This window comes from Trematomus bernacchii, unplaced genomic scaffold (genome assembly GCF_902827165.1).
Source record: "Trematomus bernacchii unplaced genomic scaffold, fTreBer1.1, whole genome shotgun sequence".
In the NCBI taxonomy this organism is placed as follows: domain Eukaryota; kingdom Metazoa; phylum Chordata; class Actinopteri; order Perciformes; family Nototheniidae; genus Trematomus; species Trematomus bernacchii.
The window spans coordinates 23,815,301-23,842,010 of record NW_022987720.1 but is presented as its reverse complement, the minus strand read 5'-3'; the positions used below and the strand labels follow the sequence as shown (position 1 = coordinate 23,842,010).

Below are 26,710 nucleotides of genomic sequence, written 5' to 3'. Positions count from 1 at the left end.
GATATCTGAATGTAGAAATCATATCACTAAATAGAGTTATCATGTTTATTGCAGAACAGAGCCTTATCAAAATGTCTCTTTAGAGAAGACAGCAGCTGAACCATAAAAAGCATTTATGTGCGAACATTTAGAAAATGGTCTAATCTGAGATCCTACGTCTTTTACTTATTTAGTTTGCATTTTTCATGCACTGCAGAAATGTGTTTTTGCACATTGTCAAATAGGTTTCAGTTCCTTAGTAGTTTATGTCCTCTGAAGGCTCCAAGTTTCTCTGTATCTGTCCTCAAATTGCCACTATTTGAATAATGAAACCTTTAAAGTAAAAAAAGAAACAAAACCCAGGTCTTCATCCAGCTGCAGCAAACACAAGTAAACATTTACACCATCATGCTTTCCTTCATTGCAGTTACAACATAAAAAGAATACAAAACATATCGTTCAACCAATTTCTGAATTAGTTTCAAATTGTTACAACTAAAACAATGATTAGAATTAAAGCTTTTATGTTACTCATATGAGTTATAGTCAAATTCAAGAAAAAAAATCTGCTGGAGCCTTAGTTGTAAAAGAATAATTATAGTAAGTTTATTGTAATCAACAGTTCATTTTTGTCAACAATTGCCTTAAATAACTATTTGCTGATAGTTTAAATGATGTTTAATGCTGTTTGTATAGCCTTGAATTTGACTTTTAAAGCAGAATGCAAAGTAGGAGGAGCTAATCGTCAAATGAATTCTCAAAGGGATCAAGTTTACTTCATATTTAAAGAGGGACTCAAGCTTTTGAAAACACAAGAAACTGTGTGAACATGGCTCAGGGAAAGCTAACACTCTTGGTGGTTGCTCTGTTTGTTTGGTCTGTCGCTGAAGGTCAGACCATAACTGAGTCTGAACCAGCAGTCAGGAAACCCGGAGAATCTCACAGACTCACCTGCACAACATCTGGATTCAACTTTGGAGGCTCAGTATGGAACTGGATCAGACAGGCTCCTGGGAAAGGACTGGAGTGGATCGCTTTCATACACACAGCTAGTACTCCTATCTATTACTCCCAGTCGGTCCAGGGTAGATTCACTATCTCCAGAGATGACTCCAGCAGTAAAGTGTATCTGCAGATGAACAGTCTGAAGGCCGAGGACACAGCAGTGTATTACTGTGCCAGAAGAGACACAGTGAGAGACAGTAACAGGAGAGTCGTACACAAACTACTTCCTCTATTTATCACCACCCTTTAGAGCATTCACTTTATATTGAAATGAGTAACTGAATATTGACATCCTATTTCATCTCATTTCACGCAAAGTTTAATTCAGTTGCAACCTAAAGACATATAGTGAATTCAAACAGAAATATGTATTATTGTTTCTTTTGTGCCTCCAACAAAATGTATCAAATATAATATAATAATGTCCCATTTCAAACAACGCAGCTGTTTATCTGATTCAGTATGGTTAAACTGTGCCCATGTATCTCTAGAAGTACATTAATGAAAGCACACTTTGATAACATTAAACAGTAAAAAACATCTGTTTGATTTGCCGATTGAACACCAATCATCATTATATCATAAACATTATCATCAGGAAAGCTTTATCTGTTTGAATTTGAAACATTACTGTAACATAACCACAACCAAATGAAGCAAATTCTATATTTAACACTGGAGACAAACAACTGATTCCAGTCAGCTAACTGCCAAACTTTAATCCACCGTAAACACATTGGAGAAGTTGATTCAATAAAAAATATATATTCATAAAGTTTCCCTTAAAGAAGCAGCTCTGATCATCTAATCTCTAACCCAGATTAAATCAAATACACCTGAGATTAATGGTTAGTTAATTAATTGAGTTTATTGTCATATTGGATGTAGGCCTAGCTGTCCCTCTGGCAATCAAAATCATTATACTTTACATGAAGTCAATTGTTTGTCCCTTTATAAATGGCCTTGCAAAATTATTCTGAAAAAAACACACACACTTAGTTATAGGAGGAGTCAATGCAAAACTCAGATATCTCCCCCTCTACTTATGTGACTGCAGGGAGGAGGACAGAGGACAGAGGACACACAGTTTAACATGATGGACTATAGGACAGGACTGCTGCTGCTCACTGTCTGCTGGGCAGGTCAACATCTTTACTGATCTTTATCTAACACAGATTTTAATTGTGTCACCAGCTTATTTCACCAGATGTGTTTTTATCCTCTTTACAGGTGTTGATGGTCAGACTCTGACAGAATCTGATTCAGTGACTAAAAGTCCTGGAGAATCTCACAGATTGACCTGTACAGCCTCTGGATTCACATTCAGTAGCTCCTACATGGCCTGGGTCAGACAGGCTCCTGGGAAAGGACTGGAGTGGATCGCTTATATCTACACTGATGGTAGCAACCAGTTCTACTCTGAGTCAGTGAAAGGCCGGTTCACCATCTCCAGAGACAACAGCATACAGCAGCTGTATCTGCAGATGAGCAGTCTGACGGCTGTAGACTCTGCTGTTTATTACTGTGCTCGAGAGACACAGTGACTGAAGCTGGTTGAGCAGCTGTACAAAAACCCCTCATTATTACCACAGTTTTCTCACACTGTTAATGTGAGATTTGGAGTCTTTCAAATATCATGACACAACTTTAGTTACACCAAACAATGTACAAAATATTTCTTAAAGCTCCCATGTCATGCTTTTCCGGTTATTACCCGTCCCCTTGTGTGTTATGAAGGTTTTTATGCATGTAAACGGTGTGCAGAGTCAAAACCCTCAAAGTACACCCTGTAGCGAGTAAAACTCCCCAAAACGCCTCGTTGGAGATACGTCACTGCCCATTTGAGTCTTCCATTTAGTTCCGGGTACGGCATGATGTCATGCGGTACCCGGAACGAAATGGACCAATCCCGAAGAGCTATGGCCACATCCAGCGGCGCTGGCCGCACCCTCTGCCAGCCTAACATTTACTGTTGGAAGCTCTGGTTCAGTTCACAATCGATCCAGTCATGCCAATGCCAAGGACCTGTTTCCTGAAATGTGAGGAGAAATCTGAGCTGTTTGTCCTACCGACGGAAGAACCACGACGAAGTCAGTGGTTGAAATTTCTTTTTAACACTGTTCCTTCAGAGGTTCGAAGAACCGGCATTTCACAGACGAAAGCTTCCAAAACATTGACCAGTTTGAAGCCGGATATGCACAGCATTTGAAACTGAAGAACGATGCTATTCCTAGTTTGTTTGGACCGTTTGGAGCAGGGGAAGATTCGGGTACACAACCTGTAAGTTTGCATTGTTATTTGTGTATTTATCAAACAAGACTGTTTAAATGTGTAAACTGTGTTGGACTGCTAAGCTATTGACACAGTGCTAACTGTGCTAACTAAGTTGCTAGCGTTTCCATATATCAACTCTAATATCAGCAGATGGCCTTGCATACATGTATCTCATAGCAGGAGAATGTCTGCATTCACACACAAAATACCTATTGACAGTATACTCCGGGTGATTTGCCGTGCGGTCAGTCGCGAAACGTAATTACATTATAGCTGGCGTAGCGTGTATGCTACCGATCTAACCGACAGAGCTAGACCTTAGTTTGATCGGAAAAACATTTTTGTTATGCTACGTTGCTAGCGTTTAAATATGTCAACTACAATGTCAGCAGATGGCCTTACATGTTTGTCATGGCAGGAGAATGTCTGCAGTCACACACACGGAATACTCATACAGTATACTCCGGGTGATTTACCGTACATTGTGACAGTACATGTACTGCATGTATAGCTAACGAGGCTAGCTGTATGCTAGCGCAAAACAATGTATTCATGCAAGTTACAATGTATGACCGAACGTAGCAGAATACCCGTATAAGATTGCAATTATAAACACGTTATTGCTAGCCTAATATGAACCACTAGCTTTTGTTCATAGTAGTTTTATTACACTACATTATAGTTGCCGTTCCTCCGAGCTAGCTTTCATATCGTGTTAGCTACCAAAGTAAACAATAAAGCTAGGTTAGCATATTAGCTGGCAAGCTGTTCATTAGATAGATCCACACTCCTACCACAACTACTACTAACGAATCTAAAACAACTAAGTTTCTCTAATATTTTGTGATTTGCATTTGATTTCGTCCAGCCAGATCCTGGCGGACAATACATGATGGGGACGGGACTACTACTACTGAGGCCTCGTGCTAAAAGGCACCGGCTGCGCCCAGGCAAGATGCGGGGAGGAATGGATGATATACCGTGTGTATATATGTATATTTATGTTCATTTTGTACATTTCTAAAAATAAAGTTTAATGGAAATACTTAGTAGGCCTATCCTTTCTTCCCTGAATTATTTGCTCCTATAACATATCATTCATATATAGCAAACCATGATTTGATTTCTCATCAAACAGTAGTAGTTTATTACAGGTAAAAATAACTTACTCTTTGTTATGACCGGCTCGTAGGCCACAACGGAAAGACAAGGAGACATACACGAGTTTACAAAACCACGGCACATTTATTGTGGTAAATGCAGAGATAGGTGGTCGAGGGGAGAGAATCGCCGAGCCGCTGGGATTAATAGCACCTCGGCTACGGTGGTGTCCGTGATCGCGCTGATTAGCCTCTTCAGCTCCACCCCACCGTAAGACCTGCAACACACCTGCACAAAGGCCCTGGGGCCGTCACACTCTTCTATAACAACAGTTGTAGGTACAGTTCGGTTAGTTAGCGTATAAAATATACGGCTGTACCGACGCCATTATAAGACTGATGTTCCCCGAAAAAAGCGGGCGGAGCCTCTCTGGTGGTTGACTAATCAGAACAGAGTGGCCGAGCTGACCAATCGGAGCACACTAGGCTCACAGGGAGGGGGGGGCAAGAGCTCCAACGAGTCGTTTAGTGGAGAAAGTGAATACTGCTGAATACACATGCTTGACAGAGATGCTGTATGCGAAACCAATGTGAGTTTGGAAAATTGCACAGTATAAATCTATTTTAGTATACCTCAACAATGTAATTATGATCAGTGGAAATGGCCATGACATGGGCCCTTTAACAGATATCTGAATGTAGGAATCATATCACTAAATAGAGTTATCATGTTTATTGCAGAACAGAGCCTTATCAAAATGTCTCTTTAGAGAAGACAGCAGCTGAATCATAAAAAGCATTTATGTGCTAACATTTAGAAAATGGTCTAATCTGAGATCCTACATCTTTTAACTTATTTAGTTTGCATTTTTCATGCACTGCAGAAATGTGTTTTTGCACATTGTCAAATAGGTTTCAGTTCCTTAGTAGTTTATGTCCTCTCAAGGCTCCAAGTTTCTCTGTATCTGTCCTCAAATTGCCACTATTTGAATACTGAAACCTTTAAAGTAAGAAAAGAAACAAAACCCAGGTCTTCATCCAGCTGCAGCAAACACAAGTAAACATTTAGACCATCATGCTTTCCTTCATTGCAGTTACAACATAAAAAGAATACAAAACATATTGTTCAACCAATTTCTGAATTAGTTTCAAATTGTTACAACTAAAACAATGATTAGAAGTAAAGCTTTGATGGTACTCATATGAGTTATAGTCAAATTAAATAAAAATAACCAACTATCTTTCGTTGAAAAAGAATAATTAAAGTATTTTAATCAGCAGTTCATTTTTGTCTACAATTGCCTTAAATAGCTATTTGCTGCTAGTTTAAATGATGTTTAATACTGTTTGTATAGCACACCTCTATTCAATACCACCACTTGAACATTAAATAGATCCTTAACTACATTTATTGCAATGCTCATATTTTTTAAAAGGCGTCCCTTTTCCACTATTAAATTATCTAATGATATAACATAACTAATGATGTAGACATGAACAACTCTTCAAGTTCTTCTCATGAGAAAAGGACAAAAATAAAACCATCTATAGCAAAAACAGAATGAACTGTCATTAGTAAACCACTCAAATAAAAACATCACATAAGTGGTTTTGTTTTACATATATTTTAAGGACAATAATAGCAATGTAACTCTGTCGATGACACTTATAACACTGATTTGAGAAACATACAGAAAAAATGAATTCACTGCCCTTAATAAAGTATTTAAATATACATTTCAGGTGTGCTGTTTTGTTTAGTATGGATATTGAATATGGAATAAAGGTTTTGCACCTGGTGTAACAATAATCAAAAAGGACATTAAAAGAGCTCCAGATTTTAATTATCTGTTTTTGCAAAAATAGGGTATACAAAGTTGATTCTTGACTCTTGAAACACTGAGGTGATTGTGTTCTTGTGATAGTAACAATAACAGGTTCCATTTTCTATCTCCAGTCCGACTCATATTCATATGCAATGTGTTTGGTTCTATGCAAACTCAGTCATCTCCATTGTGATTCAGTTATAAGGCCTTCACATGAGACTGTCAGTGGAGATTGAAGGGGATCAGGAGCTCACGTCTTCTCAGAGTCATCATCATCATCATCATCATCATCATCATCCTCACCATGTTCTCTGTAGCTCTGCTGCTGCTGCTGGCAGCTGGAAGTGAGTCTCTCTCTGCACGAGTCAACACTTATTCTACTGCTGTTTAACAGGATAATCTGTCATATCATTTTTATTTTTACAGATGTGAAGTGTGAACAGTTGACACAGCCAGCCTCTGTGACTGTGCAGCCAGGTCAACGTCTGACCATCACCTGTCAGGTCTCTTATTCTGTGGGCAGACATCATACTCATTGGATCAGACAGCCTGCAGGGAAAGGACTGGAGTGGATTATATGCGCACGTGTTGGACACTACACATACCAAAAAGATTCACTGAAGAGCAAGTTCAGTATCGACTTAGACTCTTCCAGCAACACAGTGACTCTGAACGGACAGAGCGTGCAGCCTGGAGACTCTGCTGTGTATTACTGTGCCAGAGACACACTGTGACACACACCATCAGTAGAGCTGAACAAAAACCCCTCAGAGCCTGAACACTTGTAACATGAAGCCACCAGAGGAGGAGCCCTCAGACCAGAAATGCTCTCAACACCAGCTCACTGTTACAGTCAAGAGGGAAAGAGTACTAAGATGTCATAGAAATATTCTTAACTTAATTCAACAGAAAGGGTTTTCACCTATTTAAACAATCTGACTTTACAATCACTGATACTGTATATCATTCTAGGTATAACATCTAAAAGGGATAGTAAGACCATAAGTTCGTTTTAAAAGTGTCTGATAATACAGTAGATTCCTTTCTATAGTAGAATGGGATCCTCTAAAAGACATTTACTATTAAATAATTATTCAATAACATATGTAAAAGACAACTTTATCAGTGTCATAACTGGATTAGGAGAAGAATGAATAGTTTTGATCCAACTTCATATTTTCATAAAACTATCGAAAAGTTTGTTTTATAATCTAAATCGTGTTTGCTCAACCTTGTACGTCAGCCCACAGTGACACAAACCACCAGCAGACCTGCACAAATACTCAGCAACCATGTGACTCAACCACACAGAGTATAAATGTGAACAATGATACACACCTCACTCTCTGATAAGTTCTTTAAATGTCTGTGTAATATTATTTCACTTCCACTGCAGCCAAGATCAGTATAGAAGAGACTGAGAGAGAATTCATTTTGCACAAATGAAAAACACATATGACCAATTGAATTTATACTAAATGTGTTGTGTGCATTGTGATGCCTGTTAAATATAGAACACATTTTCTGTGTTTCTGTTTTCATCTACTGGAATATAAAATAACAGTCGTAGAGATACTCTGCTTATGGAAATGTTGATGTCACATGTTCCTTTTTGAATCTGTAGAGGGAGGTCGAGGCAAACTCTTCCTCTCTTTAAAACACACCATCAGCGACTTGTTGCAGAACACCAGAGAAGTGTTATATGTTTCTGAAACACTCAGATCAGAAAGCACTGACAGTGTCTCTCAAATAATGGAAAGGACAATTATCTGGAGTTTATTATTTTTAGTTACTATTCATGGTGAGAAACATCACTTCTGATTTACTTATTTTTTGTATTTCTTTGGTAAAATGTTGGATAATGAGCAAAAATGATTTACTTACAGGAGTCTGGAGTGAGATCAAACTGGAGCAGTCCTCCTCTCAGGTGCAAAGACCTGGAGGGACAGTGAAGATGTCATGTATCACATCTGGTTTTAAAATGACAGATTATTATATTCACTGGATCAGACAGAGGCCAGGACAAGCTCTGGAGTGGGTTGGGAGGATGAACACAGGTTCAAACTCTCCTACTTATGGCAGCTCCTTTCAAAGCTGCTTCACCATGACTGAAGACTGAAGATGATCTTAAATTACTAATAACTTTAAAGAAGGCAACAATTTACAATATGGATAAGGTGACTACTTATCCAAAGTGTGTGGGTGTGTGAACAGCTTGTCTGCCCAAGGTTAAAACATTTGGGACAGCAGTGAGAATGTTATGAGAAACAATTTGTTGCTTAGACTGAACTCGAAAGAAGCTGAGATTAGAACATTTTAAATAAATCAAAACACTTGTACATTAATTAAATACATTTGACATTTAGCTTGAGCTGGGTTCAATACTTTCTTTATGGTATTTAAATTGGGCTCAAGTAGAACCTTTACATGGATTTGGCTTGCAACACAAAGTGATACCGATCTCTGTCTGTTATGATTTGAAAGTCTCATGATTTAAAGTGTAGGCCTGTGAAGGAGAGGCCCTTGGAAAACAACAGCTATTTTTTTTAACTGTAATTACTTATTGTAAAGAGATTGCAACCTTATACTTTCTAAAAAATTGCATTTAACACATTTATTATGCACACAATAAAAACTTCAACAAATATATTGATCCTGGCTTAACCAGCGACCTTTACTATTTTGTTCATAAGCTCGGTTTCAGAAAACTTGTCAGTAGTTTAACAACTATTAGAATTGTATTAATGTCTATGGAGACCAATTGGTTGATACGAGAAATCATTTGAAGCAGTTTAATAAAGAATGTTAAACTATATTTAAAACTGTAATTAAACTTCAACTTATATTAATTATCTGAATCCAGTGGCCAGTTGGAACAGACAATCAACAAAGTTTCCATTTTGCAGCAACAGCGCAAAATGTTTCAACAATAATTTATATTATGTCTGAGTCTAGTTCTGTCTTATCAGCTTTGTTTCGGAATGTGTTCAATACATTACGTTTTTTTCATTATTACCATACAATACATAGATTTAAGAATAAATGAAACAAATAATACAAATAATACAACATTGACCTAAAACAGCAGACAGATTTTGCCACCCTGACCTCCTCAGGCAGGTTTTTACGACCAGCAGTGATGCCTCTGAGGGTCTCAGGGTGCAGGACGGGGCATAGGGTTTATAAAAGGTCACAAACATATCTTAACATACCAGCAATACAATTTAAAATGTATTCTTAAAATAATATAATCTTATTTTCTTCTTACACCTACAGCGCACACCCTGAACAGTGTGCTTCTTGTTTACATTTCCTCTGCACACTCAGATGCAGGACATAAAACACTCTTTTGCCATTTATTTTCATTTTGCAGCACATCTATACTACCAGAATTTTGCAAAACACTATATATTATTTATTTTTCTCAAGTCATTTACTTTTGTTGAATAAACTAAAGCTTAGTTTATTTTACCCTGGCTATGGACTGATTCATTATTAGTTGTTACAAAACATGCACAAGACGGCGGTTAGTACAAGAAAAACCACACTGCAATTAGACGAACAAACATGAACTCATAATAAACACCAGCGTGACAGCAAAGTTCATCCAGCTCAATTTAGTCCGGATTAAAGAGGTTTCAGAGGGGGGTAGGGAATTATCTCTCCCTCAATTGGGAATCCAGTGGGGCACCTTGACTCGCGCACGCACCCTTGTATACAAGTCCTAGATCGGTGCCTGAAGACCGTCCAAGAGCAATAACTATCTTATCCTCTTGCGACCCCACTACCCTGTTCTAGTGGTGCTATGCCCCCCCGATCTGGAGCGCATAGACTTTTTTCTCCGCTACCCTTTCTATCCGAAACTACACAGTTAATTGTAGTCCTACTCGACCAGCCTATACACACGCCATCATGTTCATCACAACGATGAAAGACAGTTTTGTTCTACACTTGCATGCAACTGCCCACCCATGATCAATTAGCCTATAATTTTATGTATGCACCCCGGTCCGGCACCAGCTCCTCCAGCAATGTAGGGAGCTGTGGCGCATCAGGTAATGCACACACCTCACACTTGCCCGCACGTCGTAAACGGCCACAAGCCACGAGAGTGCTTTTAAACCGTCTCGTTTTTAATAGAGACGGCGGTGGTGTGAGTTAAAGCTATAGACAAAAGCTGTGACTTTCTCCCTCTGAGTTCACTTCACCAGCTCAAGCTAAATGTCAAATGTATTTAATTAAGGAATATTTGCCTAACTTTTCCTTTTCAGATTTTGAACAATGTACTTGACTAAAATGAATGTATTGATTTTACTAAGACTAAGTGCCTTACTCTTGGCTAAAGCGTAATTAAGTAAACGTAAAGTAATCCTAAAATTGAAGACACTGCAACTTTGCCGATTACAGATTGATCAAATCACCACTGTGAATGTTATGCCTTAGCTGGATCTCTTATGATCCTATGTTTTAAATGCTTTTGACTAGTGATTGCCTTAAAGCAAATCTTTAAGCTGCTGCTGGTTTTGATTTTATAGTTTGATAAATGACATTAACTAATGGTTTAAATGATAAAAGATATTAGTTTAAAACAAATATTTTTGCTATTATGTATCTGTGTTTTATGTGTGCTCATTATTGTGCTTATTGACAAAAGATGCTCCAAACACGGATGAGAGATAATTGTTCCTATTATGATTGGCTGTATCAATCATTGTGATTGAATGTTTCAATCTTATTCTACTTTGTGATGTAATTGAATGTAAGGTGAGACCACACTCGAATCTGAAGACGCCTATTGATTTAAGTATTGACCAGAATTATTATTAGACTAATGTTTTAAGGTTATCAAAAATGATAAAAAGAGAGGAACTGTTAAGGAATAATTCTTCTAGATATCTAACCTTTTGCTCTGTGACGTTTTATGATCTACTCTGACGTCTGTTATCTCCTTTAAGGAAAGGCCTTGGTGCCATATGTGTTGTTGTCACCAGTTTGTGACCGGTCAACTTGTCTGGCACGAATGGTAATTGTTGTGAGAACGCTGAGGCACTTCTTTATCTGTGTTTGTGGACTCTAGGATGTGAAATCCTTGAGGCCATGAGTGTCGGACGCAGGTGGCTCAGTGTTCCCAGCTGTTTAGTCTACTCCTTCAGAGATGTTGATTTCTCTCTGTGAACCTGTTAAAAGGTCTAGCATAGAGAGAGGCTCTTCAGAATTGACGTGGCAACTCTACCGTGTAGTCAGAACCTCTGACTCTTTGATTTGTGATGTGAATCCTCCGGCCGAATACTCTGAATAAACCCATCAGTGTTTGACATCAAAGCTCCAACTCTCACCGTGTCTCCTTCCTGAGTCGGTGACTCCATGCATTGCTACACAGAAGTTTCCTCCACACCCAGCAGCACTCAGTACCTCGAGGTCAGCAGCCTGGCAGCAGGAGACTCTGCTGTTTACTTCTGTGCTCGTGACACACAGTGACTAAAGACAGTGGAGCAGCTGCACAAAAACCTCCACTAACCACAAAGCAATGTGATCCATACACTTCTGGGTTTTCTCTAAAATTGCAATAACACTTGGATGATGTATCCCCATCAGATTTATATGTATTTCCCATTAATCACCAGATAGTCCCTCATGATATCTCATTATTTTATTTTAAATAACACATGTTATATTTGTGAATACAAGCCACAAATTACATTGAATATGAAAAGAGAAACAAGCTGAAAAACAATATTTGATCAGACAGAGAGCTTGGCTGGGTGACTAGATTATTAGAAAAGTGAAATGTGAGAGGAGAATAAAGCACATTTCCTAAACACTACTATATATTAGTGATCAGAATAATATTGTAGATTATTTAGATTATAGTAAATATGCTTCCATTATGATCAAAGTGACTTATGTGAAACAGAGCATTGATACCAACATGAATGATCTCATATATATATAGAATTTGTTTAGGTTAATGTGATAAATATAAATTATGATTTCACAGGTTTGAATAATTTGTGTATATACTTGTCAAAAGTCGGAGCAAACATAATCATCTGTGTATTATTAGAATACATTTGTTTTTTATGTTAGAGCTATACTGATAGACATTCTACAAAATGTATAACTAGTTAAGAGAAAAGTCTAAACTGCTGAGATGGAGAGTTGATATTTTTTACAAACCCTGTGAGGAGGAGTCAATGCAAAACTCAGATATCTCCCCCTCTACTTATGTGACTGCAGAGAGGAGGACAGAGGACAGAGGACACACAGTTTAACATGATGGACTATAGGACAGGACTGCTGCTGCTCACTGTCTGCTGGGCAGGTCAACATCTTTACTGATCTTTATCTAACACAGATTTTAATTGTGTCAACAGCTTATTTCACCAGATGTGTTTTTATCCTCTTTACAGGTGTTGATGGTCAGACTCTGACAGAATCTGAACCAGTGACTAAAAGGCCTGGAGAATCTCACAGATTGACCTGTACAGCCTCTGGATCACATTCAGTGACTACAGGATGAACTGGGTCAGACAGGCTCCTGGAAAAGGACTGGAGTGGATCGCTTTTATCAGCACAGGCAGTTCTCATATCTATTACTCCCAGTCGGTCCAGGGTAGATTCACTATCTCCAGAGATGACTCCAGCAGTAAAGTGTATCTGTAGATGAACAGTCTGAAGGCCGAGGACACAGCAGTGTATTACTGTGCCAGAAGAGACACAGTGAGAGACAGTAACAGGAGAATAACAAACTACTTCCTCTATTTACCACCACCTATGGGAATATTAACTTTCTTCAGTATCTCTTTTAGAAATACTGACTAACTGAATATTGACATCCTATTTCATCTCATTTTACGCAATGTTTAATTCAGTTGCAGCCTAAAGAAATATAGTGAATTCAAACAGAAAAATATGTATTTTTGTGTCTTTTGTGCCTCCAACAAAATGTATCACAGATAATATAAAAATGTCCCATTTCAAACAATACAGCTGTTTATCTGATTCAGTATGGTTAAACTGTGCCCATGTATCTCTAGAAGTACATTAATGAATGCACGCTTTGATTACATAAAAAAAAAATTTGATTTGCCGATTGAACACAAATCATCATTATAACATAAACATTATCATCAGGAAAGTTTTATCTGTTTGAATTTGAAACATTACTGTAACATAACCACAACCAAATGAAGCAAATTCTATATTTAACACTGGAGACAAACAACTGATTCCAGTCAGCTAACTGGCAACCTTTAATCCACCGTAAACACATTGGAGAAGTTGATTCAATAAAAAATGTTAATAATGTTTCCCTTAAAGAAGCAGCTGTGATCATCTAATCTCTAACCCAAATTAAATCAAATACACCTGAGATTAATGGTTAATTAATTAATTTAGTTTATTGTCGTATTGGATTAGGCTTAGTTGTGTCCCTCTTGCAATCAAAATCATTATACTTTACATGAAGTCAATTGTTTGTCACTTTATAAATGGCCTTGCAAAACTATTCTGAAAAAAACACACACCCTTAGTTATAGGAGGAGTCAATGCAAAACTCAGATATCTCCCCCTCTACTTATGTGACTGCAGAGAGGAGGACAGAGGACAGAGGACACATAGTTTAACATGATGGACTATAGGACAGGACTGCTGCTGCTCACTGTCTGCTGGGCAGGTCAACATCTTTACTGATCTTTATCTAACACAGATTTTAATTGTGTCAACAGCTTATTTCACCAGATGTGTTTTTATCCTCTTGACAGGTGTTGATGGTCAGACTCTGACAGAATCTGAACCAGTGACTAAAAGGCCTGGAGAATCTCACAGATTGACCTGTACAGCCTCTGGATTCACATTCACTAGCTACAACATGCACTGGGTCAGACAGGCTCCTGGAAAAGGACTGGAGTGGATCGCTTATTTCGACACTGGTAGCACCCCGTACTACTCTGAGTCATTTAAAGGCCGGTTCACCATCTCCAGAGACAACAACAGACAGCAGGTGTATCTGCAGATGAGCAGTCTGAAGGCCGAGGACACAGCAGTGTATTACTGTGCCAGAGACACACAGTGAGAGACAGTAACAGGAGAGCCGTACAAAAACTACTACCTCTATTTACCACCACCCATGAGAGCATTCAATTTATATTGAAATACTGAGTAACTGAATATTGACATCCTATTTCATCTCATTTGACGCAATGTTTAATTCAGATACAACCTAAAGAAATATAGTGAATTTAAACAGAAAATATGTATTTCTTTGTCTTTTGTGCCTCGATCAAAATGTATTTTCATTTAATCGTTTATTGGAACCGCGACAGTGCACATCGATGAACACTTTTAAACGAAAAAATGCTTACAAGCGTAAATGAGCCGGATTTTAGCTTTAAGCTAATTTCCATCCGCAGTCCCGTATCACAGATAATATAAAAAAAATATTAAAGGTTTCCCATTTCAAACAACGCAGCTGTTTATCTGATTCAGTATGGTTAAGCTGTGCCCATGTATCTCTAGAAGTACATTAATGAAAGCACACTTTGATGACATTAAGCATTAAAAAACATCTATTAGATTTGCCGATTGAACACAAATCATCATTATATCATAAACATTATCATCAGGAAAGTTTTATCTGTTTGAATTTGAAACATTACTGTAACATAACCACAACCAAATGAAGCAAATTCTATATTTAACACTGGAGACAAACAACTGATTCAAGTCAGCTAACTGGCTAACTTTAATCCACCGTAAACACATTGGAGAAGTTGATTCAATAACAAATATTTATTAACAATGTTTCCCTCCTCTTGCACTTGATGTAGCTCCTGTATCTTCTCTTGCACTTTATATATCGTAGCTGCTACATTGTACTGCCATGTGGTTAATGCTTGTATATGCTGCTCATGCTCTTTCTGCATATCATGTATTTATTTTTACCATGTATATAAATGTCATGTTCTTAAATGTTGTATGTGAGGGACTACGGATGGAAATGAGCTCAAAGCTAAAATCCGGCATGTTTACGTTTTAAAGCATTATTTGTCTTAAATGTTCATCAATATGCACTCTTCAAATAAACGATGAAATGAAATAAATAAAGAAGCAGCTCTGATCTAACCCAATTTAAATCAAATACACCTGAGATTAATGGTTAGTTAATTAATTTAGTTTATTGTCATATTGGATGTAGGCCTAGGTGAGTCCCTCTTGCAATCAAAATCATTATACTTTACATGAAGTCTATTTTTAAACACGCACACTTAGTTATAGGAGGAGTCAATGCAAAACTCAGATATCTCCCCCTCTACTTATGTGACTGCAGAGAGGAGGACAGAGGACAGAGGACACACAGTTTAACATGATGGACTATAGGACAGGACTGCTGCTGCTCACTGTCTGCTGGGCAGGTCAACATCTTTACTGATCTGTATCTAACACAGATTTTAATTGTGTCACCAGCTTATTTCACCAGATGTGTTTTTATCCTCTTTACAGGTGTTGATGGTCAGACTCTGACAGAATCTGAACCAGTGACTAAAAGGCCTGGAGAATCTCACAGATTGACCTGTACAGCCTCTGGATTCACATTCAGTAGCTACTACATGCACTGGGTCAGACAGGCTCCTGGGAAAGGACTGGAGTGGATCGCTTATATCTACCCTAGCAGTAGCAACATCTACTACTCTGAGTCATTTAAAGGCCGGTTCACCATCTCCAGAGACAACAGCAGACAGCAGCTGTATCTGCAGATGAGCAGTCTGAAGGCCGAGGACACAGCAGTGTATTACTGTGCCAGAGACACACAGTGAGAGACAGTAACAGGAGAGTCGTACAAAAACTACTTCCTCTATTTACCACCACCCATGAGAGCATTCACTTTATATTTAAATACTGATTAACTGAATATTGACATAATATTTCATCTCATTTGACGCAATGTTTAATTCAGTTGCAACCTAAAGAAATATAGTGAATTCTAACAGAAAAATATGTATTTTTGTGTCTTTTGTGCCTCCAACAAAATGTATCAAAGATAATATAAAAATGTCCCATTTCAAACAACGCAGCTGTTTATCTGATTCAGTATGGTTAAACTGTGCCCATGTATCTCTAGAAGTACATTAATGAATGCACACTTTGATTACATTAAACAGTAAAAAACATCTATTTGATTTGCCGATTGAACACAAATCATCATTATATCATAAACATTATCATCAGGAAAGTTTTATCTGTTTGAATTTGAAACATTACTGTAACATAAGCTCAACCAAATGAAGCAAATTCAATATTTAACACTGGAGACAAACAACTGATTCCAGTCAGCTAACTGGCAAACTTTAATCCACCGTAAACACATTTGAGAAATTGATTCAATAAAAAATATATATTAATAATGTTTCCCTGAAAGAAGCAGCTCTGACCATCTAATCTCTAACCCAAATTAAATCAAATACACCCGTGATTAATGGTTAGTTATATAATTTACATTATTGTCGTATTGGATATAGGCCTAGCTGTCCCTCTGGCAATCAAAATCATCATTTTCTATTTGTTGTCGCTTTAAAAATGGCCTTGCACAATTATTCTTAAAAAGACACACAAACTTAGTTATAGGAGGAGTCAATGCAAAACTCAGATATCTCCCCCTCTACTTATGTGACTGCAGAGAGGAGGACAGAGGACAGAGGACAGAGGACAGAGGACACACAGTTTAACATGATGGACTATAGGACAGGACTGCTGCTGCTCACTGTCTGCTGGGCAGGTCATTATCTTTACTGATCTTAATCTAACACAGCTTCTAATTGTGTCAACAACTTATTTCACCAGATGTGTTTTTATCCTCTTGACAGGTGTTGATGGTCAGACTCTGACAGAATCTGATCCAGTGACTAAAAGGCCTGGAGAATCTCACAGATTGACCTGTACAGCCTCTGGATTCACCTTCAGTAGCCACTGGATGGCCTGGGTCAGACAGGCTCCTGGGAAAGGACTGGAGTGGATCGCTTTCATTTACGGTGACGGAAGCAAACAGTTCTACTCTGAGTCAGTGAAAGGCCGGTTCACCATCTCCAGAGACAACAGCAGACAGCAGCTGTATCTGCAGATGAGCAGTCTGACGGCTGTAGACTCTGCTGTTTATTACTGTGCTCGAGAGACACAGTGACTGAAGCTGGTTGAGCAGCTGTACAAAAACCTACAGGCCTCATCCTTATCTTAAATAGACCCTTAACCCTTAGATGCACGAATGACTGGACCCTACACTCTTCCATAAGTGGGTCAAAAAGGACCCGTATTAGAATAATATGTGTTTTTATGCCATTTTTGTCATTTTGGTTAAGAAAAATCACTTGTATAATAGTTAGCATTATATTTTGGTTCACACTAGAAATATTTTAAATTTAATTTTTCACTATTTATAATTTTAGGAAAAAAAATTACATTTTGAAAAAAAAATACGAAATTCCATAGAAAATGCATGCGGGTCATTTTTTACCCACTTATGGAAGCTTGGGGTAGTAATACAAAAACTACAATTCTTTAAAATGTATAACATTTGAATAAAAAATGTGAATGGCATGATATCCAAAACATGTTTTTTGAGGAATAGCTGGAATATGAAAAGATACAAAAATGTAATTACAAAGATATTTCAAGAATACCACCTCACCGGGTCAAAAAAAGACCCACTTATGGAAGCTTGGGGTAGTAATACGAAAACTACAATTTCTTAAAATGTATAAAATTTAAATTAAAAATTTGAATGGCGTGATATCCAAAACATGTTTTTTGAGGAATAGCTCGAATATGTAATGATACAAAAATGTAATTACAAAGATACTCTAAGAAAACCACCTTACCGGGTCAAAAAAGACCCACTTATGCATCTAAGGGTTAAAATGAATTATATTATTCAGTTATCTTTTGCTTTGGTTGTATATAATACAATTATGAAATTCAGCCTTGAGAGAGTTCTTAAATTACCAGCAACGTAATCAATTAAAAAAAGATCTAGATGAATTGATCACTGCCAAACAAAATAGCCAAGGACAAAACAAAAAAAAGAATCCGATGAGATCAATGTCATAATAGGAATAAAATAAACAATACATGAACACGTTTCAGCAACATTAATGCATATCATGGAGCAGCTGCTCTCATAAAGACACTAGATGGCAGTCAGTGTTGAGTTCCCCTCTCCTCTGTCAGTAAAAGGAAACACTCAGATCTGCTGCTCTCACTGATCTTAACTCACACTCAGACCCTGGACTGAACTACAGGTTTATACTCTCACCCTTTGAGAGGTTGCTTCATTATAACACAAAAAGGAGCTGGATCAGCAGTCACTGCAGATTCATGAGTTCATTTAGTTCTCCCTCAAACACATTTCAGTATCTCAGGCATTTCTTCCTGTGTGTCTTGTTTGATAACGAATGGTTTCTATATAAAACAGCTAAACAGTTTAGGCAGATTGTTCATTTTTATCAGAATATAAATATTAATTTAAATATTCTTCATTTTCAGCACTGAGAGGAGGAGCCAATGCAAATATGAATGGTTTCCATCTTTATTTACCTCACTGCAAACTGAAGAGGAGAGCTCAAACCACTGCAGTACACACAACACATTTCCACTATGACTTTAGCTACATGTTTAATGTTTCTGATGCTTTCATGGATTTCTGGTGAGTACATACTCCTGCACTCTTCTTTTTCTTAGGTTTATGTTTGGGTCTGTTGTGATCAAACTTCTTTTCTCTCCAGGTGTTTGCAGTCAGACTCTGACTGAGTCTGAAGCGGTGGTAAAGCTCCCTGGACAGTCCCACAAACTGACCTGTACATATGCAGGAATATCAGATAGTGATGCTGATATCAGCTGGATCAGACAAGCTGAAGGAAAAGGACTGGAGTGGGTTGCCCACATTTCTGCTCCAAGTGGAAGTACTATATATTATTCCACGTCAGTCCAGAATCGCTTCACCATTTCCAGAGACAACAACGTGGACCAGGTGTATCTGCAGATGAACAGCCTGACGTCTGAAGACTCTGCTGTTTATTATTGTGCTCGAAGGCCACAGTGATACAGGAAGCCACAGAGCTGTACAAAAACCACTGCAGTTGTCAGTGGCATTAACCAATAGAGAGTGCAAGTCATTTTCCAGCTTAAATCAGGATATCTTATATACACAATATGTAAATACTTCCCCACGCAATGCTTCCGTCACAAGACGTCTTTTAAAAAGTCAGAGTCAAAGGTTACCCCAAGAGGGCGACACTGGTGGAAGTCCCCAGGCAAAAACCTTGCAGACTGTTAAAGGTGGGGTAGGTAAGTTTGAGAAACCGGCTCGAGAGACACTTTTTGTTATATTCCATGGAATGCTCTTAACATCCCGATAGCAATGAATATTTTAAGTGCTTTGACAAAAAATCCATACAAAAATGTCATCTGTGGAAGCCGTAGTACTGTAAAAAGCACGACCAATCATTTTAGCCGGCCCGGCTAAAATAACTGGATGGCCTACCTGCCTGTCAGCCTTCCATCTGTGCACAAACTTATCTCGTGCCCTCATTGGTCATGTGCGCGTTCGTGTGTGTTGGAGGAGGGGCTCTGTAAGGAAGTGGCAGATTTTTTCCGGCTGTGTATTTTCAAATTCTAGCGATCTCGAGCTGGTTTCTCAAAATTACCTACCCCACCTTTAATGTCCAAATGTGTTTGTCTTCCTCTGTGTTATATGGCTTTTAAAGAATAAAACATAAATATGAGGACTTTGTTTGAAATATTAATCAAAATCATATTCTTTTGGAGACTGTTAAGCTAGGGGGTATTTTGTATAATTCCTTATGCTCATTAAACATTTGAGTGATCAATATGACGTAGAGATCCCCAAATGTTTTTTCTCAGGCCTCTGCATGTATTATATTGAAAACAAGATATTGAGATATTTATAGAATGACAGAGCCAATGAATTGGTGAATAGAGAGAAGAAGAGGGGACCCAGGACGCACCCCTGAGGGACCTCATTTAGGAGGGTCAGACACACATCCTCTCTAAGTTACCCTGTAGGTTCAGTCTCTGAAGAATCTAAGATGGGTGTCACCAACCTGCTGAAGATCTCACTAATAAACACATCAAGAACACTGAGTGGGCCGATTAATGATTGAGATTATGTTGATTTGCGTTTCCGCAGGTGTGAACATTATTGATCTGATCCAGTCGGACTCAATGGTTTGAATGAATTATATCAGTCCCTGCTAAAGCCCCTCCCTCCCCATGCTATCCTGATGCAAATCTCTAGTGTGTGCACAGTACTTCTGTCTGACTGCTCTGTACTTTGTGTGGAGCATCAGAGGTCACATCTCCAGTCTCAGGATGATCAACACTCTCTCTCTCTTCTGCTGGTTGCTCTATCTCTGCCCTGTGAGCTCTCCTGCTTCTTGATGTTTTATCTTTTATCAGACAACATCCACTGATGGTCAGTCAGTGAGACCAGAACATTTTCAAAAATATCTCACTATCTTCTTTGGTTCTCTTTCTCTTTTTTGTATCAGGTTGTACAGGTCAGAGTATGGAGTCTATTCCTTCCTCTTCAGTAGTGAAGAGGCCTGGGGAGACTCTCAGTGTCTCCTGCAGGGGATCTGGCTTCACATTTAGTTGCTGTGTTATGATCTGGGTCAGACAACCTGCTGGAAAACCTCTGGAATGGATAGGGAGCGGCTTCTCTTCGGCTAGTAGCAACAAATATGCCAGCAGCATGGAGGGACGTGTAGAAATCAGTAGAGATGATAGCAACAGCATGGTGCATCTGAGGCTGTCCAACTTGAAGCCAGAGGACTCTGCTGTGTATTACTGTGCTAGAGACACACAGTGGTTAAAGGAAGCACAGAGGCTTTACAAAAACCTCTAACTATTTATTATCACTAGTACCAACAGGTGGCAGTAAATGATAAAAAGTCAGTTGACAATAAGGAGAAAAAGACAGCTTTTCTAAACACACTATGAAAGCAACGGCTGATGTGGAATTTCACTTCCCCTTTTTTAGATATACATTTTACTTCAGGTATTCTTGCAACAATATTGTCCCATTATTTTATTTTTTACAGAAAGTATCGAGAATGGATTTATGCATGATGTATCCAGTATGTGGGTTAGGGTTTTGCTGAGCAGAATAAATGATTACATCTGATTTAAGATTAAATAAAAGTTAGTGATAAGTAACTTAAAATGTATCCTTATAATTGTCCAACAAGTCCAAAAGACAACTCTTGACAGGACAGACCGTCCCTCTTTTATAGCCTGTCAGTGTCCCTCTCTATGCAAAGTGAACTTCCTCACAGTCTGCTATAAAGACTTGATATCATGCTGTCAGCTGCAGCAGAAGAAGAGAAGCTCCATCAGGTCACCTTCAACACCAACCATGTTCTCTGTAGCTCTGCTGCTGCTGCTGGCTGCTGGATCCTGTGAGTCTCACTGAGGCAGAGACACTGACAGAACGCTCACACTGACTGCTCACTGTTATTAACCTCGCTCACTATTCAACATGTTTCCTTCCACAGGTGTGAAGTGTGAGCAGTTGACACAGCCAGCCTCTGTGACTGTGCAGCCAGGTCAACGTCTGACCATCACCTGTCAGGTCTCTTATTCTCTTAGCAGCTACTACACAGCCTGGATCAGACAGCCTGCAGGGAAAGGACTGGAGTGGATAGGAATGAAATACACTGGAGATTCATACTATAAAGATTCACTGAAGAGCAAGTTCAGTATCATTTAACATAGTAACATTTAGAGGTTATAATCACTGATACATTACTGTATGTATTCCCAGAATAAAACATGATTAACACTTCTTTAAATTGTTAAACATCAGCCTTCTCAAGTATCCAGTATTATATATTTTCAGTAATTGGATTTTGTCCTCTAAATTTAAGTTTCTTTACAACCAATTTCAGCTCTAATATATTGTTCACACTATTTATTCACAAATACTAAACAGTACATCTACGAGCCAAAACACAACAAACAATTGTTGGATGTCAGAGTTTCTTTCCAAAAACAAATGCATGCATTTCTGTTCTTTATTTGACACAAAACATAATTTTTGATTAGAAATATAAATGTTAAAACATGAGATGTAGATAAAACCTGTAAAGTGATTTATTTACTAAATTAACTCAAATCATTTTTTAATGACTATAATGTGAATACCTTTATTTTAATCAACAGTAAATAAAATCCATTATTTGTTTGTTTCATTTGACAAATCTGAATTGCATAACGATATTAAAATGTTAAAAAGTGACTTACAGCCCAATAAGAAATGTTTACCAATTTAAAATTGTAGAGATAATGTTATTAACATAAAATACTGTTAAAAGAGGACAATGTTCAATCAGAAAGGAGGAGTCAATGCAAAACTCAGATATCTCCCCCTCTACTTATGTGACTGCAGAGAGGAGGACAGAGGACAGAGGACACACAGTTTAACATGATGGACTATAGGACAGGACTGCTGCTGCTCACTGTCTGCTGGGCAGGTCAACATCTTTACTGATCTGTATCTAACACAGATTTTAATTGTGTCAACAGCTTATTTCACCAGATGTGTTTTTATCCTCTTTAAAGGTGTTGATGGTCAGACTCTGACAGAATCTGAACCAGTGACTAAAAGGCCTGGAGAATCTCACAGATTGACCTGTACAGCCTCTGGATTCACATTAAGTAGCTACTGGATGGCCTGGGTCAGACAGGCTCCTGGAAAAGGACTGGAGTGGATCGCTACTATCACCAATGGTGGCACCAAGTACTACTCTGAGTCAGTGAAAGGCCGGTTCACCATCTCCAGAGACGACAACAGACAGCAGGTGTATCTGCAGATGAGCAGTCTGACGGCTGTAGACTCTGCTGTTTATTACTGTGCTCGACACACAGTGACTGAAGCTGGTTGAGCAGCTGTACAAAATCCTACAGTCCTCATCCTTGATGTGCTGACAGAGCACAAAGAGAGTTATACATTGACTAAATCATTCATTGTTGTAGTTTTTATGAAAATGAAAAAAACAGTTTCTACTGAGCCAAGTTATAAAACACATTAATAAATAAAAATGAATTTTGTATTAATTAAAAATAATTTCATCATAAAACAGCCAAGGACAGGAAAAACATCTTCTAAATGTATTTTTCATGTATGGGCAAAAATAAACATTAAATGTAGAAATGTCAGTCACATTACTCACACAAGTACCAACAGGTGGCAGTAGAGGATAAAAAGACAGGTGACAATAACGGGAATATGACAATGTCTCTAAACGTATACTATGAAAGTCTTGAAGCTTTCCTGCAACAATAATATCTCATTATTAATTTCTTAACAGCAGGTATCAATAATATATTTATGCATGATGTTTCCAGTATGTGGAGGATGGGCAACCAATGTTGTGCAAAGCAGAATAAATGATTACATCTTATTTAGGTTTAAATAAAAGGAACTGACAAGAACTTTAAATTCAACCTTATAATTTAAGGATATATATACATTCAATCATAGTATGCGAAAAGGAAATCTACATCATATCTATTCAGGGGATGTGCTGTGTTTCTGTTTGAGGAGGAGGAGTCAATGCAAACTCTGACCTCTTCCATCTCTACATATGTGTTGCAGAGTGAAGGACAGACACTAAATCACTGACATACACACTGTAGACTGGACAGAGACAACTGGCTTTCACAATGATCAGACCTGATTATCTGGTGGTTTTTCTCATCCTGTCAATTAACTCTGCAGGTAAGAACAAAACCTGTTTTTCTGACAGACCTCCTGGTACAAAGACAATATGGCTGCATTACAGAAACTAATGAGCTGTTTACATGTCTGTAGGTACTGAGGGTCAAACACTGACTGAGTCTGAACCAGCGGTTAAAAAGCCTGGAGAGTCCCACAGACTGACCTGCACATATTCAGGGTTTAGTGGTCATATTGATACTGCTTGGATCAGACAGGGTGCTGGAAAAGGACTGGAGTGGATCGCTTATATCAGCAGTGGCAGTAGCTACATCTACTACTCTGAGTCAGTGAAAGGCCGGTTCACCATCTCCAGAGACAACAGCATACAGCAGGTGTATCTGCAGATGAGCAGTCTGACGGCTGTAGACTCTGCTGTTTATTACTGTGCTCGAGAGACACAGTGACACAGGAAGGAGAAATGCTGTACAAAAACTCAACAAGTCAAAACAAAGTCAAAACTTTGTGTCCTAGTTTTCATCACCACATAACAAATGAGGTTGAACATCATCAAGACACTCAAAGAGATTTAATAAAACTGCTTGTTCAGATCGCGGCTTCACAAAATATAGTCAAAACACGCATTTAGTATTCTTTTAATCTGAGTGTAAATGTGAGTCTGTTTTTCTGACCTGTGTGTTAGAAGTTGTGAGAAATACAAAAATGAACTTTCATTTTTTGTTTTTTAAATAATAGTTTTTCTTTCACATGTCCAAACAGAAATCCTAACGACTAATCGAGACAGGACAGTCGGTCCCTCTTTTATAGCCTGTCAGTGTCCCTCTCTATGCAAAGTGAACTTCCTCACAGTCTGCTATAAAGACTTGATATCATGCTGTCAGCTGCAGCAGAAGAAGAGAAGCTCCATCAGGTCACCTTCAACACCAACCATGTTCTCTGTAGCTCTGCTGCTGCTGCTGGCTGCTGGATCCTGTGAGTCTCACTGAGGCAGAGACACTGACAGAACGCTCACACTGACTGCTCACTGTTATTAACCTCGCTCACTATTCAACATGTTTCCCTCCACAGGTGTGAAGTGTGAGCAGTTGATACAGCCAGCCTCTGTGACTGTGCAGCCAGGTCAACGTCTGACCATCACCTGTCAGGTCTCTTATTCTCTTGGCTCCTTCACAGCCTGGATCAGACAGCCTGCAGGGAAAGGACTAGAGTGGATAGGCGTGAAAAACACTGGAAGTTCATACTACAAAGATTCACTGAAGAGCAAGTTCAGTATCGACTTAGACTCTTCCAGCAACACAGTGACTCTGAACGGACAGAGCGTGCAGCCTGGAGACTCTGCTGTGTATTACTGTGCCAGAGACACACTGTGACACACACCATCAGTAGAGCTGTACAAAAACCCCTCAGAGCCTGAACACTTGTAACATGAAGCCACCAGAGGAGGAGCCCTCAGACCAGAAATGATCTCAACACCAGCTCACTGTTACATCATCAGTTTAAACATTTAGAGGTTATAATCACTGATACATTACTGTATGTATTCCCAGAATACAAGACAAATACAAATGACAAATTGTCGACCATTAAACTTCTCAAGTAGACCTTATAAAATAAAATCAGCTGAATTGGTTTCAGTAGATTAATTGCTCTAAATGTTAGATGTGTAACAGGATGTATTCCCCTAAAAATATCAATTACTACAAGCTACGAGCCAAAACTTACATTTCTTTGGATCTGACAATTGCAACAAATGCATTAATTGCTGTACTGATAACTGTGACACAATACGTCAGCTTTGATAAAAAGTATGGGATGCTTTTCGTCTATTTCAAACCTAGCCTGCAAAGTGATATACACGCTACATGATATAAAACTAAATCATAACAATTTTAAAACCTATTTTCAATAAACAGCAGCAGAAATTCAAGTTGCATCGGAAGAAACTGAATTAAATAAGAAATGTAAATGTAACGAAGCAATATAAGGATAACATTTATATCAGGTTTAAATGTTGACGAAATCAATATTTAAAGAGATATTTTTTTAAGGTAAATATTAGTGTGAACAGAGGACAATGTTCAATCAGAAAGGAGGAGTCAATGCAAAACTCAGATATCTCCCCCTCTACTTATGTGACTGCAGAGAGGAGGACAGAGGACAGAGGACACACAGTTTAACATGATGGACTATAGGACAGGACTGCTGCTGCTCACTGTCTGCTGGGCAGGTCAACATCTTTACTGATCTTTATCTAACACAGATTTTAATTGTGTCAACAGCTTATTTCACCAGATGTGTTTTTATCCTCTTGACAGGTGTTGATGGTCAGACTCTGACAGAATCTGATCCAGTGACTAAAAGGCCTGGAGAATCTCACAGATTGACCTGTACAGCCTCTGGATTCACATTCAGTAGCTACAGGATGAACTGGGTCAGACAGGCTCCTGGGAAAGGACTGGAGTGGATCGCTTTTATCCACCCTACTAGCAGTAGCAGCATCTACTACTCTGAGTCAGTGAAAGGCCGGTTCACCATCTCCAGAGACAACAACAGACAGCAGGTGTATCTGCAGATGAACAGTCTGACGGCTGTAGACTCTGCTGTTTATTACTGTGCTCGAGACACACAGTGACTGAAGCTGGTTGAGCAGCTGTACAAAAACCCCTCATTATTACCACAGTTTTCTCACACTGTTAATGTGAGATTTGGAGTCTTTCAATATCATGACACCGGTAGTTACACCAAACACTGTTCGATTAGAAACATATTTCTTAACAGAT

The 26,710-nt window shown here is 38.5% G+C and overlaps 1 long non-coding RNA gene and 5 gene segments (V, D, J or C); all 6 read left to right on the top strand.

Moving 5' to 3' along the window:
* The first annotated feature begins 808 nt into the window (after window positions 1-808).
* Window positions 809-1,234, top strand: LOC117492120. The segment is given in 1 exon segment: window positions 809-1,234. A coding segment is annotated over 1 exon segment (426 nt).
* An 843-nt stretch (window positions 1,235-2,077) lies between these two features.
* On the top strand, window positions 2,078-2,619 carry LOC117492994. The segment is given in 2 exon segments: window positions 2,078-2,126; window positions 2,215-2,619. Coding segments are annotated over 2 exon segments (363 nt in total).
* A 3,824-nt stretch (window positions 2,620-6,443) lies between these two features.
* LOC117493021 lies at window positions 6,444-25,458 on the top strand. The segment is given in 4 exon segments: window positions 6,444-6,528; window positions 6,611-6,687; window positions 21,825-21,915; window positions 25,164-25,458. Coding segments are annotated over 4 exon segments (345 nt in total).
* LOC117493026 lies at window positions 12,432-12,671 on the top strand. Its single transcript, XR_004556917.1, has 2 exons — window positions 12,432-12,506; window positions 12,595-12,671. It is a non-coding gene; the product is annotated as an uncharacterized LOC117493026 (long non-coding RNA).
* Window positions 15,474-16,056, top strand: LOC117492992. The segment is given in 2 exon segments: window positions 15,474-15,597; window positions 15,686-16,056. Coding segments are annotated over 2 exon segments (363 nt in total).
* A 608-nt stretch (window positions 25,459-26,066) lies between the features above and the next one.
* LOC117492981 lies at window positions 26,067-26,578 on the top strand. The segment is given in 2 exon segments: window positions 26,067-26,157; window positions 26,246-26,578. Coding segments are annotated over 2 exon segments (366 nt in total).
* The last annotated feature ends 132 nt before the right edge of the window (window positions 26,579-26,710 follow it).